Below are 15,538 nucleotides of genomic sequence, written 5' to 3'. Positions count from 1 at the left end.
ACACAAACACATGCATGAGCTTAGGGGGACAGGGAGGGGCAGAGGGAGAGAGAGAATCTTAAGCAGGCTACACGCTGAGAACAGAGCCCCACGCAGGGCTCGATCTCACAACCGTGAGATCATGACCTGAGCTGAAATCAAGAATGGGACACTTAACTGACTGAGCCACCCAAGAGCCCCACTAGTGTCATCTCTTAATGTCCAGTTGATGTGTATTATCATTCTATTAGCAAGATCCTTTTGTAATTTTAAATATTTGCTAAATGCCTACATGTACCCAATACTTTGTTAAACACTGGGGGATAGACAAAAAAAATGAGACAAAGTTCTTCTTCAAGGAACTTTATAATCTAGCTGAGAGACCAGACAAAACAATTCAAAAACACTTCAGTGTGCTAGATTTCATGATAAACTTTTTTTTAAATTTAAGAATGAATAATGAATGCAGTCTGAAATATTCAGAGGGCCTTCAATGCAGGAAGTACAAGGGAATAAGAGAAAGAATGGAGGGGGAAAGAAAGGGTGTTTCTGTCAGAGAGCATTGTAGCCATGACCAAAGAAGGGAGCAGGGATTCCCATAAGGCAAACCTGCCTCCTCTCAGGGCCTTTCTTGTCTGGTCAGTCATTGTTGTCTTGCATAATTTATTTCTTCATCTCCACTGGCCCTTTCCTCTCAACACACGAACATCCACTGTCAAATTCAGTGACTTTTAAAAGTCCTCATTGGCTGCTTCTTGAAATCTTCTCTTGGATTTGTTGGTTCCTTACTTTTCTGATTTTTCTTGCCTTTTCGACATCTCCTTAATTTCCTTTCTCTGCTTACTCTTTACTATGTCCATTCATTTGTTAAACACGTATTGAGCATCGATGAGGCATCAGACACTAGAGAAATGAATGAACGAATACATGAACTAATGAGTATGTAACTTCTGTCTTCAATGACATTTATACGTGACAGACATAGAAGCTGATAGTTAAAAGATTATGTGGCAAGCGCACTGACAGTGGTTCAACAGAACGCTGTGAGAGAAGAAAAGTTATCTGCCTCAACCCGGGATAGGAGGGTGGGTAGGAATGTCCCAGAGAAAGTTTCTTAAAGGAGGGGATGCCTGAGCTGAATCTTAAAAGATGAGTAAGAGCCAAACAAAGGCGGGGAGAAGCGTGGAGGGTGGAAGGGTGTCCTGGGAAGAGGAACCAGCATAGGCAAAGGCAAGTAATGGCCCAACATGCACCCGTCGAGCTTACTGAAATGAAATTTAAGATAGAGATTGGTAGGGAAGGGAGCTGGGGAGGTATTTAGGACCTGAGTCACAAAAGGCCCTCTGTGCCTGCTGAAGGATCTTGCCTTCAATTTTGAGGGTAGTGGTGAGACCCTGAATGGGTGTAAGCAAAGAAGGGACACTGCTTTACTTTTACATATGAGCGGATCCCATCACCTTTGCTTATGTTCAAGGCCTTTATCCCATCTCCACAACATAAAAAGCTAATACATTTCTAAAAAGACTACATTTTACTTCTAATCATCAGCAAATTTAGGCTCATTCTGTTACAGGTATATTGCACATAAACTCTCCTTTACATTTCCTCAGATAGATTATTTCTTTTCACTAACGATAATCCCCCTTGGAAAAGAAAAGCTGACGTTTTTATGTGCTCAACTTTTCAAGGTACTGCCACATGACAGCAAAGCTCGACGACTTTTTGTAACAAGTGGTGGACTTAAAAAGGTTCAAGAGATAAAAGCAGAGCCTGGATCTCTCCTTCAAGAATACATCAATAGTATTAACAACTGTTACCCAGAGGAAATAGTAAGGTGGGAAAAATGGACTTTGAGTAGTTCAAAATTATAATGTAGTTTTCCTGTTTTCAAATCTAGATTTTATATCCACTGCATCAATATGTGTTCTTGAAATATTTTTACGTTTACTTCTCTCGTGACCTCTTTTTCCCCTCAAATTTGCTAATGTTCTGATTGACACACGCCTCTCCACCTCAAACTAGAATGTCATTTGAGACATTGCTATCTTAATCCAACACGTGATTTACTAAAGAGCACTGAGGACAGAGTGCGAGTTACATTAGCAATCTTCAGTGTGAACCTGATCTAGAAAGGGCCTGTAGATTCTGATTTTCATAGTTCCCTGCATATTATTTTTCTGCCTTAAGCTCACATTTATATTAACAGGAGTATTACAAATAGAAAAGAGATGTTGAGGAGCAAAAAGAAAGTTACTATCTATATTTGAAAAAATTAATGTTTGTGATATGCAGGTGCCTCATAGTAATGTAGTAGGAAATTCTTTTCAAGATGAATTTTTTAAATAAGTTTGATTTGCAGAGCATTAAACCTAAGCCTCAGTCCTTGTAAGTCTAAAGAAGAACTATACCACTAAACCCAAAATAAATAAAAGCAAAGTTACCAAGAAAAAGATAGAATGATTTAAACAACTGAATCTTGAAAAACACCGGTGAAACATTCGGAATTAAAGGCCATATTTATCCATATTTGTCTAACCCTACATTCATTTCTAATTTTCCCTAGTTAATTCTGGAGAATATATATTACAATGTTTAAATCTATGTTATGATTTACTAAGTTATATAAATGCTTCTTCCTATTTAGTATCCGTGGTTTTTAATATATATGGTAACACTCATTGTAAAAGCACAAAACTAATCTTCTTCAAGGTTAAAATTTGTTTTCTGTTCATATATATTTTTCCAGTAAATTTCCATAGGTAGAATTCATATACTTTTGTGAGGTTCGTGAATACTGCTTGACCAAAGGAGTTCCAATAAGTTAGCCTTAAAAATATTAATATATAAAAAAATATATCTAAGGAGTAGTATATCATAAATGTATATCTACTATATATAATATACAAATAAAATAATATACAAAAAAGCTTATATAAAATATGTGTGAAACTACTAAATGAAGAAATATGAAAATCTTTTATCGGGAAAAGAAGATAAAGTTAATTTGCATACATTCTTCCCTTCAGGGAGAATGCTATTTTATTTAAGTTTAAAATAGATTTCAATGTAATTTTCTAAAATAAACAAAATTATAGGAAAAAAATTTACAAAGCTAAGGGCTCAAAATGGAATGACCTATTAGAATTAACCAGCAATAAGGTACTTTCTTGAACAGAAGTCTTCTTTCACTCCTTTCTAGAATTATGTTACAGAACACTAGGGGAAAATGAAAACTCTGTCATATTAGAATTTAATCTGGTGCTTTGTCAAAATACCGTTGCAAAATTTTAACCTCACATTCTGTGATCTAGGATTTCATTTTAAAACTTGGCTACTTATCATGAAGAATTCTGATGAGCTGACATTTCATGGTTCTTATGTTTTTAAGGCATTAGGTTCTATAGAACTTAGAGGTGTTTTGTAGAAATCTTTGAAACATTGTCTATGAAAATGGACAAATATAAGCTCAGAATGGTTTTATTTTTGTAATCATATAATTCTCAAGAATCACTTGGTGACTATTTTAGAACTAATTATTCTTTATAAGATGGGTTATCAATGGATACATTCTTTCAACTCTTATTAGCCTAAACATTTATTTCATATTGCCTTGCAGTTTTGGTAATCTTTCAAGATCTCTAATAAAGGTGGCTAGTGTGATGGGCAGAAAGGGGCTCAGGCCTAGATGTTAGAGGCCTGAGTTCTAATCCTAGCCCATTCCACAGCCAGAGGTATTTTTAGAACTCTGTGTTCTGGATCTCTGCCTAGACTAGACTATATTGTAATCATTATAAAAAATTATTAATGAGCTATATCATTTTTTATACTAGATTTTTTGGAATCTGGTAGGTATTTTATCACTTCCAGTTCACCTCAATTCAGATGCTTTTATTAGAAACACTTATCTGTATTTGGATTATAAAAAGTTTACAGTTGAAAATGTAGATTCACAAGTTGTTCCAAAGACACCCAAAAGTTTCAACTGGGGGCACTTGGGTGGCTCAGTGGGTTAAGTGCCCGACTCTTGATTTTGGCTCAGGTCATGATCTCAGGGTTATCAGATGGAGCCCCACATGGGCTGGGCATAGGCCTGCTGAAAATTCTCTCTCTCCCTCTTCCTCTGTCCCTCCGCCCACTAGCGCGAGGGAGTGTGTGTGTGCGCCTGCGCGCTCTCTCTCAAAAAGTTTCACCTAAAATAACTGAATTGAGTATCAGTTTTTACATTTTTTTTACCCTTCAGTCACTCTAGCCATATTTCTAATGCTCAATAGTCACATGTAGCTAGTGGCTACCACGTGAAACAGCACAATTTTTAAAGTTTTGGTTTTTCTAAATCTACTTCTTACCATTTACATAAAAAGTACCTATCTTGTATCTGACCCATTTATCAGGCCTAGGAGGGTGAGGCCTGTTTAAAATTTGTGACTAACTCAGAGAAACAGTTGTGACTTCCTCAGTGTAAGAGGACTTCAAAGAGACACTGTTGAAGGACAGTTTTTTCAAGGGTAGGAGGCCTTTAGAGGAGAAACATTCTTTACGGTAAATTGTATGTATGTATGTATGTGTCCATTTAACTAGGACCGCCTAGAAATACACTATTGAGAAAATACTATTCTGTCTTGTTCACCTCTACTTGACGAATTGTGGGAGAAATTAGTGTAATATAAGTTGTGAGTTTTTAAGTCAAGCATCTGAGAATAAGTAAAGATAACTAACAAGGACAAAGCAAATCTTAAACATTAGATTTTATCTGGAGAGAATACCTTAGGAAGTTTAATTATTTTGAGTGTTTTGGAAAATTTTAAATTACACTTAGATTGTCTGTTTATTATATTCTATAATGACTGCCAAATTTTATTTGACGTACTTCTATGTGCATATAAATTCTTTCCATAGTATGAAGCATTTCATAATGCATTAATCAATATATTTAATGCTTTCATACTATCTATTTTATAAAATGTTCAATTTTTTTAAAAGATTTTATTTATTTATTCATTTGACAGAGATAGAGACAGCCAGCGAGAGAGGGAACACAAGCAGGGGGAGTGGGAGAGGAAGAAGCAGGCTCATAGCCGAAGAGCCTGATGTGGGGCTCGATCCCATAACGCCGGGATCACGCCCTGAGCCGAAGGCAGACGCTTAACCGCTGTGCCACCCAGGCGCCCCTCTAAAATGTTCAATTTTTAAATATAAATTTTAGTACTATGGATGCCCCAAATCAATGAAAATGACTAATTTCCTAAGTTTGTACAGTGGGATATTTGTAAACCATTTATTAAATAGTTCTTTAATGTGAATTATACTCCCAGAAATTTTTGTTTTTATTGGTGGCCAGATCTGATTAAGACATACAGTGAGAATAATCTGTAAGGCAATCAGAAGGCAGTCATTGATTAGTGATGTCTAATTTATGAAAAAACCTATTAGCTATGATTATTAAAGCAACATCAGTCATTTAACATAATAAAAAGAGTCTCTGTAATAAAATACTATCACTGGATCCAAGTATCTGGCTTTGAAAATACCCCTTCTGTGCCACTACATTAATCGCCCGTCAGTGTTTCGCTATTTATCCAGCACAGTCCCATGAGCTGGTGTTCTCCCCCTTGACAGCCTCTAACCCGATGCACAAAGCATTACTGGAGCGTAACTATTCCGAGTATGAGCTTTCACTGATAGAATTAATTTAGATAAATATCTTATATGGAATCTTTTGTGCTTGCTGTGCTGAATCTTTTCCTAAGTATCTAATAGAAAATTTTCTTTTTCAGGTATTATTCCCCTGGATATTCAGATACACTTCTGCAGAGAGTGGACAGCTATCAACCACTTACTAACTAAGCAAAGTTCTGTTTTTATACTCGAATTCACAATGCAGTAGTTATGAATGACAGTTGTTAAAGCTCTTTCTAAATATTTGAACTAAGTACATTCTAGATTCATTCAGTGTGAAATACATTTGGATAATATTTTCTAAATTTATGTAATACTTAAAAAAATTAGTGGCCTGGACAGATGAGGAACTGCTGGTCATCTGCATAGGATTTGCCCTCAGGGTAAATTTTTAGAAGACACTGAAGGGTGTTAAGACATTTGTTTTTGTTCTAGTAAACCCCTCTCCACAGCCCTCAAACACTCACACCTCCAACTACATATAGATGAAAGATGGTGTCGAAAACTTTGTTACTTTGGCCAATTCCTCCTAGACATAGGCAAGGAAAACTGGCCTTGCACATTCCTCAGCAGGACGTAGAAGGGGAAATAGCCAAGAGAAGAAACTAATGACAGAAGTATGTGGCACCTGAAGAGACTCTGATGCTCTTTCCATCAGTGCGTTATCCAAGCACAGGGACTCTCTGGACACCCTGTCAGGTTCTCCTAATAACTCAGGAAGCTCTCGTGTTCATGCCAAATTTTCTAAGCTCTTCTCTCACCTCCCTGAAACTCTTCCTTACCTTTCATGGGTCTGGAGAGGGAGGAAGTCAGTATTAAGCATTATTACACTACAGACATGCTCCCCATTTCATTGAAAGGTTTCTTAGTCTAGCCCTGCTCATGAATAAACAAGAAAGCAGGCAAATAAAATGGGTCCTCAGTATACCCTGTCCTCGCTTCACTTCCCCAAGTTTCAAAAGGCACATTTTCAGGGATTTAAGAAATAATTTAAAAAGAATACCACCAGACTTGGACTTTGCATGCATTTTCACTTAGAGAGCTGAAAGGGAGTGAGAGGGAGTTTCAATAAAATTTTAAATAAAAACATCAGACTCTCCTTTGCATTTTTGTCTTGTGGTGTACTTCTGACCTTGGGGATTACATGATTACGTTTAAAAGTCTTGGTTAGTTGGTGTGTGTATGTCTGTCTTTCTGTCTTTTGATCTAGAAGGACATTCCTTACAGTGATCTTCCCTGGAGGCCTGGAGAGGAGGTGAAAGACCACCAGAGAGCCCCTAGGCCACACTGTTCCCAATCTGGCCAGCTTTCAGGTTTCCTTCTTGGATTCCTCCCCTCCCCCCCCCCCCCCCCCCCGCAAAGAACTTGCCCATCTAATTTTGGTATTTTCTGAATTCATCTCTGTCATCATTTCCTAACAGTGCATAACTTTGTTGCATCTTTTTAAATTAAACTTCAATCATACCCAAGATTGTCTCACTTCTTTTTGCCTTATATAGGCCTAGGATTGCTTGCAATTTGACTTTTGAATACCTTCTGGGCCTACTTTGTTTCCTTGCAGTAATCTCTTTGATGTATTGCATAAGAAAATAACTTTTATTTTCAGGTGTGTAGCTTTCCATTCTCTTCATGCCTGCCCAGCTTCTCTTCCGAACCTTTTAACAATCTGAGAAAATAAAGGTAGTTTTCATGTTTCTTCCTTAGAATGATTTTTTTTCGATGGCCATGTTGGTGGTGACAAAAACTAGTCTATCTGGAATGAAACCTGCACAGCTGTTTTGGGAATGGTGACTTTCCTATTATTACTTCTTGCCATTGTATGTTGATGTAGTGGAAGTTTTTCACTTCATACATCATTTCATACTTATCAAATAGTATTAAGCTAACAAAGAAATAAAATATTTAATAGTGTTTGGATGAATGGTATAATTTTTTTTTTTTGGATGAATGGTATAATTTTATCATGAAATTTGGAAAATATATGCTATGAAATGTTTCTTAATTTAAAACACTTAAAGCAAAATGAAGCTTGCTTTATTTTTAGGAAAGTCTACTATGAGACTTTAAAAAATTTTTAAAAAAAATCTTTTCTATTTGGGCTAGAGCAAAATAGTGTCTCTCATTGGTGGTATTCTCTTTGATATTTTCACTCCTGGTTTGGATTTTGTCCATTCCTATTCTCCAGGCAGACCAACCCTGTCTCACTGCTCTCTCTCCCCTCTGCAGTTTATTTAAAATTCAACTATCATTAGGATATCTTGTTTAGCTTATATAAACAGCAGTTTATTTTTAGGACTTCATTTCAGGAAAAAGATGCTTGAATCTAATTATTGGTTGAAACTTATTATTCATACAGTTCGCTTGTTATGAAAACAGGTGCATATCAGCGGTGCTGAAAAGAGATGTTGAAAATCTAGGTTCTAGTTGTATCTGTTACATAGTAAGGGGTGATAATACTTGTTCAGCTTACTCATAAGATGCTTATGAATTAACCTCCAGTGATGCAGGTAACAGTTTTGTAAACTGTTCTATTCTGTGCAAATTGATATATGATCTAAGGTGAATCTTGACAGTCCAACAACAGATCACACATTCTGGGCAGCAATTGGGCACATCAGGCCCCATCCTTTTAGGTAAGTGGAGCTGATACCAGATAATTATGATAAAGAAAAGCTACACTGCCCGTCCTCATAGAGTTTTCTAATATAAACACATTTGCCCAGACCCAGGGAGTAAAATAGGCAGGAGACACTGAACACAAAACAGGCATATTTCACGTAAAAGCAAATGACAGTTTCATATTTACAGGAAGTTGTCCTGTTTTTCTTTTCAAGTTTTTTTTTTAAAGATTTTTATTTATTTGACAGAGAGACACAGCGAGAGGGAACACATGCAGGGGGAGGGGGAGAGGGAGAAGCAGGCTTCCCACAAAATATCACTGTCTAGAGAATATTGATTTGTGGCTATTCTGTTTCAGAGATTAAAAGGATTAAATGACAGTCATAACTGTAACTCTTACATTTATCAGTCCGTTAAGGGACTTTGGACTTATTTTAAAATATTATTTGTCTATGCAATTATTTTTCTAGTAATACGAAAACTTATGGTTTTTTTAAAAAAAAGATTTATGTATTTATTTGAGAGAGAGAAAGAGCGAGAGTGGGAGGGGAGAGGGAGAGGGAGCGAGAATTTTTTAAGCAGACTCCACACTGAGCACGGAGCCCCACACAGGGCTCAGTCTCAGAACCCCCGGATGACGACCTGAGTCGAAACGAAGAGTCTGGTGCTTAACCGACTGTGCCACCCAGGTGCCCACTTCTGTTTTGTTTTTAAGAGGACTTCATAGGGCATAAAATTAGATAATATTCAGTGATATTGCTTTAAAGAATGGTAAGTTGGGGCGCCTGGGTGGCTCAGTTGTTAAGCGTCTGCCTTCGGCTCAGGGCGTGATCCCGGAGTCCTGGGATCGAGCCCCACATCAAGCTCCTCCGCTGGGAGCCTGCTTCTTCCTCTCCCACTCCCCCTGCCTGTGTTCCCTCTCTCGCTGGCTGTCTCTCTCTCTGTCAAATAAATAAATAAAATCTTAAAAAAAAAAGAATGGTAAGTTTTATTATATTTGAGTAAGTAATCTTTTAAAAAATTAAGGAAATATAGTAAAGGATAAAGAAAAAAGCAAAACCATCACTCCAAATCTCACAACCCAGAAAATAATTGTCATTAATAAGCTGACATAATCCTAGATACCTCCCTGAGCCTTTGTACAGATAAAAAAAAACTTAGAAAAGTGTATTCATGCTATCCATGCTATTTTAAAATAAAGAGCAAAAGTTGTAATAGCTTGTTTCACAGAAGATGGAGCTTTTTCACTTTTTTTATTTCAGTGGGTCTAATAGGGGAAAGGTCTCCTTGGTGGTAAATTAAGGATCAATATAAAATATTTACAAATGATTGACTAGTATTTGTTATAGAGATTTTTTCTTTTATATTTTTTGGGGTTTTTTTAGCAGACATTTTATTTCATAATTTCATAAGTGATTCTATAAAATAGACCATGAAGTTTAATGTCTTTTTCTTTTCTCTTCGTACCTGAAGCTATGACTTTGTGAATGCTACAAAGATTTTCTTTTTGTTTTTTTAGAGAGAGTGCATATAGCGGGGGGGGGGAGGGGCAAAAGGAGAGGAAGAGAGAGAATCTTAAGCAGGCTCCACGCCCAGTACAGAGCCCAATGTGAGGCTCAATCTCAGGACCCTAAGATCATGACCTCAGCTGAAATCAAGAGTTGGATGTTTAACCGACTGAGCCACTCAGGCGCCCCTAAATGTTACAGAGATTTTACATTGAGTGCTGCTTATGCTTTATCAGTTTTACAACACTGGATCAAGAATATTACAGAAAATATATCATTTGCAAGGTGGGTTGGTGTAGATATTTATATATTAAATAAAGCCTATAATTTTCCCCATGTATACAGAATTGGTGGTAATGCAATCCTGCTAAAATTTATACTAAAATATAGAATGTATACATTACTGATGGTAAGTATTTACTCAAAGTATTTTTGGATATAAAGAAGTCCAATCCTTTGAGAACTACTGTAACCTGTATTGAGCTCTCTGCTTTTTGAATTTCTGTAGCAGATATAGTTTAAATCACACAAATGTAATTAAAATTCCAAAGAGAATGTCATCCTTCTCCCATTTTTCTTTCTTCACAAACTCAAGTATGACCTTTTTCTTGGATGAAGTGTGCCCCGTGCTCTTCCGTCCCCGGTGGCACCCAGCACTGTGGCAAGCGTGCAGTAGCACCAGTGCCGGCCGGCCTGAGCAGCACGGCCGAGCAGCTCTCTCTGGTCACGTGTCTTCAAGTCCCTACACCTTACTTTTCTGAAAGACCAGCCTTCCTTCCTTCCTTCCTTTTTAGGATTATTTATTTATTTATTTATTTGACAGAGAGAGAGCACAAACAGGGAGAGCGACAGGGAGAGGGAGAAGGAGAAGCAGGCTTTCTGCTGGGCAGGGAGCCCGACTTGGGACTCGATCCCAGGATCCTGAGATCATGACCTGAACCAAAGGCAAACACTTTACCGACTGAGCCATGCAGGCGCCCTTGAAAAACCATCATTTAGTGCAGAAGAGCACAGGCTCTAGAATTAGGGACCCATTTTAGAATCTCAAAACTGCTATACCCTGACTCAGTGGCCTTCAGCAAGTTACCAGTAGTACCCATTTTATAGGCTCCTGAGGACTAAACAGGGTGAATGAGCACAGGGCCTGGCATGTAGTAAGCAGTGACAGCACTAACTATATGGTATCTTTGTGTAATTAGAAAAAGATGCACTGTCCTCAAGACACTTTACTTTCACCTAGCAGAAATTGTTGTAATAATCTGACTTTTACACTAAGACACTTTACTGCCATCTGCTGGAAAATTCTCTTAGTAAATATGCAAATCCATGATTTCTATGATGTGAACCACATCCCCTTAGATGTGCAGGTGCCCTTGTGCAGTACACAACCTGCACAACTGCGCACATAAGTGCTCAGTAGATCATATTTGCTACTCTTCTTTTCACTTTTGTAAATGGGGTTTGGAAGGGAATTCCAGATAAACAATGCTATTGTATGAAGCAATTCATTAAAAAAAAAAATCAAGGAGTCAAAGTTAATCTCTATAAATAGTTTTTCTCTATTTTGTTACAAAGCCTGGAAACATTTGAGCTTACTACTTCCCCTGCTTCCCACTTCCCATACAGAAAAGTATGTTCTACAGTAAAACCTTCAATTTAAGTTAGCAGAGATACTAATTAAGCCATTATTCTGGCATTTATAAAAACCAAAAGACCAAATGGGGACGTATATATGCAAAATCAATGTATGTTTTGGAATAATCTATATAGCATTTTAATCTTGATTTAAAAAATTGGTTTCAGAATATTACATTGTTATTGCAAGATGGCAGATCTCTGGAAGGGAACTCTGCTGGGACTCTGTTCACCTTTCTTCATCCCAGAACCTGGGCTGGGATATGACGGATGACTCTCTCTTCTAGCCAAACAGCCTTTCTTGAAGGGATCATTGTAGGACATTTTGTACACAAAAGTAAAAAATCTGGCTCATTTTCATACCTAGCAGTACAATCGTGAAGAAGATTGACTACAGTTGGGTAAGGGAGAGTTTACTGGTAATGGGAACACTCTCCCAGGACAGAGGATTTATCTCCTTGGCAAGGACCCTAGGTGCTGGGATAGCTCTTGGAAGTTTGGAGGAAGTGACTTCCCACAGTAAGTGAAGTGGAAATGCTGCAACTGCCATGGCAGATGGGGTGGGGGGAGATAACAAATGACGCGGGGATGGGCACGCTGCTGCGCATCCCCTAGATAGGACTGCAAAACCCACTTCTAAGAGAAGCCCAGAGAACACACCAGTTACCGAGGTGGCAGGAAATGAACTGTTCAGAGGGTAATGACCATTGAGAATCTCAGTAGTAACGCTCTTCCTATGCCAGGGTTGACTGGTGGAGACAGTGTTATAAAACTGAGCTCCTTAAGAGGGATGATGGGGTCCTGAAATAATAGAGGCCAGGTGAATACTTAACTGTCAGAAGCAAGGGGTGTGCAATTATCGCCATGAGCCGCAAAACTGGAGTGGCAACCAGGATCCAATCCGTAGACAGCCATGAAGGCAGTTAAAGGAACTCAGCGTTTCTAGAGGTAGTCAATAAGGGTATCGGTTTATAAAATAAAAATAAATGAAAAATGGATGGTCAGTAGGCTCAGGGCAGCTTAGTCATGGTCACTTGCCCCGTTTCCCAGATCTGGAGCCAACTGACTGAAGGACGGGCTGGTCACGATGAGGATGGAGCCTGAAACGCCTGACTAAGTGTATTCAGTGGCTATTTCCCATGCACTTCAAAATCCTGCCCCCGCCCTTTTCCTGGGTGACAGGCACTGCAGCAGGGCTAGGCCCCCGGGCAAGGAGCCCCACCAGATCACTGAGCAGGCCTGTGGTAATGGAGGGATCTGTGGTGGGAAATGCTATGCAGAGTTACTGCTAATCCCAATAAAGGAACCACAGCAGAGGCTCCTGGGATTTGGGATCAAGGTCATTCCATCTGTAGTAAAGAACTTTACACCATTTGAAAAGAAGTTCTTATAGACTGATGGCCCTGATTGAGACAAGGTCTGACCATGGGATATCAAGTAACTTTGCAACCAGAGATAAACACGGGCTTGGTTCTATCAGACCCAGCAGGTCATGATTTGGGTGGGCCCAGCAGCAATCCATCATAAAATGGGAGTGTAAGACCCAGGACTGGGCATGGGGAGGAGGGCCAGAGGGCACAAGTCAGTTGTTCCAGCTGGTGGTCCGGATCTCCGTGTCTTCTCCCACTACTGAGCTGGCATTCACAACTCTGGGTTCACAACTAGCTCACGACTACGGCTGCACGGGGTGTGTCTTAGGGCCAGCTGACAGAGAGGAGAAAGGCCAACCTTTGTTTACAGCTGGGTTGGCTCAGCACAAGACTGCAAGCCAAAAAGAGAAGCTGCTGCCCTGCAGCCTACTAGGGGGACCCTGGGAGAGAGCGGTCAGGGGGAGTTGCTGGCGAAGCCCCTGGTTGTCTGCTTTGCGTGGAAACAAGAATAGTTCAAGGTAAGAATACACACAGGCTCATGGACAGTGGTAAACGGAGCGGCAATTTGGCCAGAGGCTTGGACGGAGAAAGAATATCATGGATAAGGTGTGGACACAAAGTGTGAATAAGGTTGTGTCCCAGGTTCATGCATATCAAAGTGCCCTAAGCGCTTTGATCAGAAAGGCACTAAGCAACGCTCACCACCCAGCCACGGACATCAGCCAGTCCCATCAGCTATCGTAGTGTGGGCACTAACGGGTGTTTCAGTGCAGTAGCCGTGGCGATAGGGACAGTGGCTGTGAATAGGGCTTCGACTCACCAAGGCTGGTCCAGCCACTGCTGCTGCCAAATAGCCAACCTGTCAATCAGAGAAATGACTTCTGACCCCCCCAGTTACAACACCATCCCCAAGGCAGCCAACCAACCAACCAACCATCTGGAGGCAAATGGACTACAGGAGACCTCTTTTACTCTGGAACAAGCAGGGATTCACCTAGACTAGGGTTATATATGCTAAGAATGAGTTTTCCTTTCCTATCCACGGGACCCAGCCACCATCACCATGTGAGGAGTAAGAATGTTTGATCTACTGACACAGGATCCCATACAACACTGCTTTGGACCAAAGAGTACGCTAGTACAGCGGTCCAATCCCACACCGCATCCTCGGCCACCGGCACGGCAGAATGGTGGAATGGGCTCTCGAAGACACAGCTGAGGCTCCAGCTAGGCGATGATACACGCTGAGGTTGAGATGCCATCCTAAATCAGTAACCATGAGATGGTACTGTGTCCCCAGTAGGTAGAATAGATGGGTCCAGGAACCATGGCGGAAAGTAGGTGGCATTCCCAGGGGTACACTTGGAAATTTGTGCTTCCTGTCCCCAAAACTTTAGATTCTGTGGGTCAAGAGGTCTTGTTCTCAGAGGGATAATACGTCATCAGTGGACACAGAGCCCCACTGTATTTTATACTATAGCTGCAACTCAAGCCACTTCAGTCTCCTTATGCCGCGAGACCAGCAGGAAGCAAAGGAGTGACTAAGCTAGCAGAGATCATTGACCCCGACGATCAGGAGGCGGTAGAGCTCTGTTACAGAAAGCAGAGAGGGAACAATGTGTGGTGCACAAACGATCCAGCCGAGTCTCCCGATGCGCCCATGCCCAGTTTTACCAGTAATCGGACAAGAACAGAAGCCATGATCTGAGACGGCAATGGTGACCAGGTCCTAAGACTCTTGGAGATGAGGGTCTGGGTCACCCTACCAGGCAATATGCCTAGACCAGCATGGGTGCTAGCGAGGCAAATCTAGAAGGGGTGGTGGAGAAGGAAATAAAGTGTCAGTTACTGAGGGCTTGAGATCCGTTGCAGCGGTAGTGACTGTAGTTTGCCCACAAACCTTCTTGAAAGTTTCCCTGGCAATAAAGGCCAACGAGAATCCTAGAGTTGCTGGTTATTAGGTGGATGAACTTACTATGAGAAACGGTGGCACATGAAAAGACGCTCACCATCACTCATCCCCAGGGAAACGCAAATCCAAACCACAATGAGTTATCACCTCACACCTGTCAGAATGGCTAGAAACAAAAGGACAAGAAATAACAAGTGTTGGTGAGGATGTGGAGAAGGAGTAACTCTTGGACTGTTGGTGGGAGTGCAAACTGGTGCAGCCGCTGTGGAAGACAGTGTGGGGGTTCCTCAAAAAACTAAAACTAGAACTACCATGTGATCCAGTAATTCCACTTCTGAGTATTTATACAAAGAAAATGAAAACACTAATTTGAAAAGATATATGCACCCCTATGTTTACTGCAACATTGTTTACAACAGGCAAGATATGGAAGCCACCCAAGTGTCCATCAACACATGAATGGAGTGTGTGTGTGCATATATATATATATATATATATATATATATATATATATAAAAATATATATATATATACACTCACACGACATACACGTATATACACACACTGGAATATTACTCAGCTATAAAAAAGAATGAAATCATGCCAATTGCGACAACATGGTTGGACCTAAAGAGTACAAATACCATATGATCTCACTTATACAGAGAATCTAAAAAACAAAACAAACGAACAAAGAAACACACAAAAAGCAGAAACAGACCCACAAATCCAGAGAACAAACTGATGGTTGTCAGAAGGGGGAAGGGTGAGGGGCTGGGCAAAATGGGTGACGGGGAGAGGGAGGTCCAGGCTTCCAGCCACGGGCTGACTAAGTCCCA

At 40.0% G+C, this 15,538-nt stretch overlaps 1 protein-coding gene and 1 long non-coding RNA gene across 8 annotated transcripts in view; one reads left to right on the top strand and one right to left on the bottom strand.

Annotated features, from left to right (window-relative positions):
• SPAG6 (sperm associated antigen 6) overlaps nt 1-6,712 on the top strand; it is a 61,378-nt gene extending 54,666 nt beyond the window's left edge. Inside the window, exons 10-11 of one of the 2 annotated variants that reach the window (XM_048219364.2) lie at nt 1,668-1,813; nt 5,754-6,712. In XM_048219364.2, coding sequence (XP_048075321.1) covers nt 1,668-1,813; nt 5,754-5,823 — 216 coding nt within the window. In that variant the 3' untranslated portion in view covers nt 5,824-6,712. The remainder of the gene's footprint in view (nt 1-1,667; nt 1,814-5,753) is intronic. The other variant, XM_026478948.3, reaches the window with a different exon arrangement.
• The window catches only part of LOC113241341 (uncharacterized), a 49,118-nt gene that overhangs the window by 20,486 nt on the left and 13,094 nt on the right, over nt 1-15,538 (bottom strand). The window lies entirely within an intron of this gene.

The sequence above is a fragment of the Ursus arctos genome, unplaced genomic scaffold (assembly GCF_023065955.2).
Source record: "Ursus arctos isolate Adak ecotype North America unplaced genomic scaffold, UrsArc2.0 scaffold_30, whole genome shotgun sequence".
NCBI classification, from domain to species: domain Eukaryota; kingdom Metazoa; phylum Chordata; class Mammalia; order Carnivora; family Ursidae; genus Ursus; species Ursus arctos.
The sequence above is the reverse complement of the archived record's forward strand: the minus strand, read 5'-3'. Positions and strand labels throughout refer to the sequence as shown.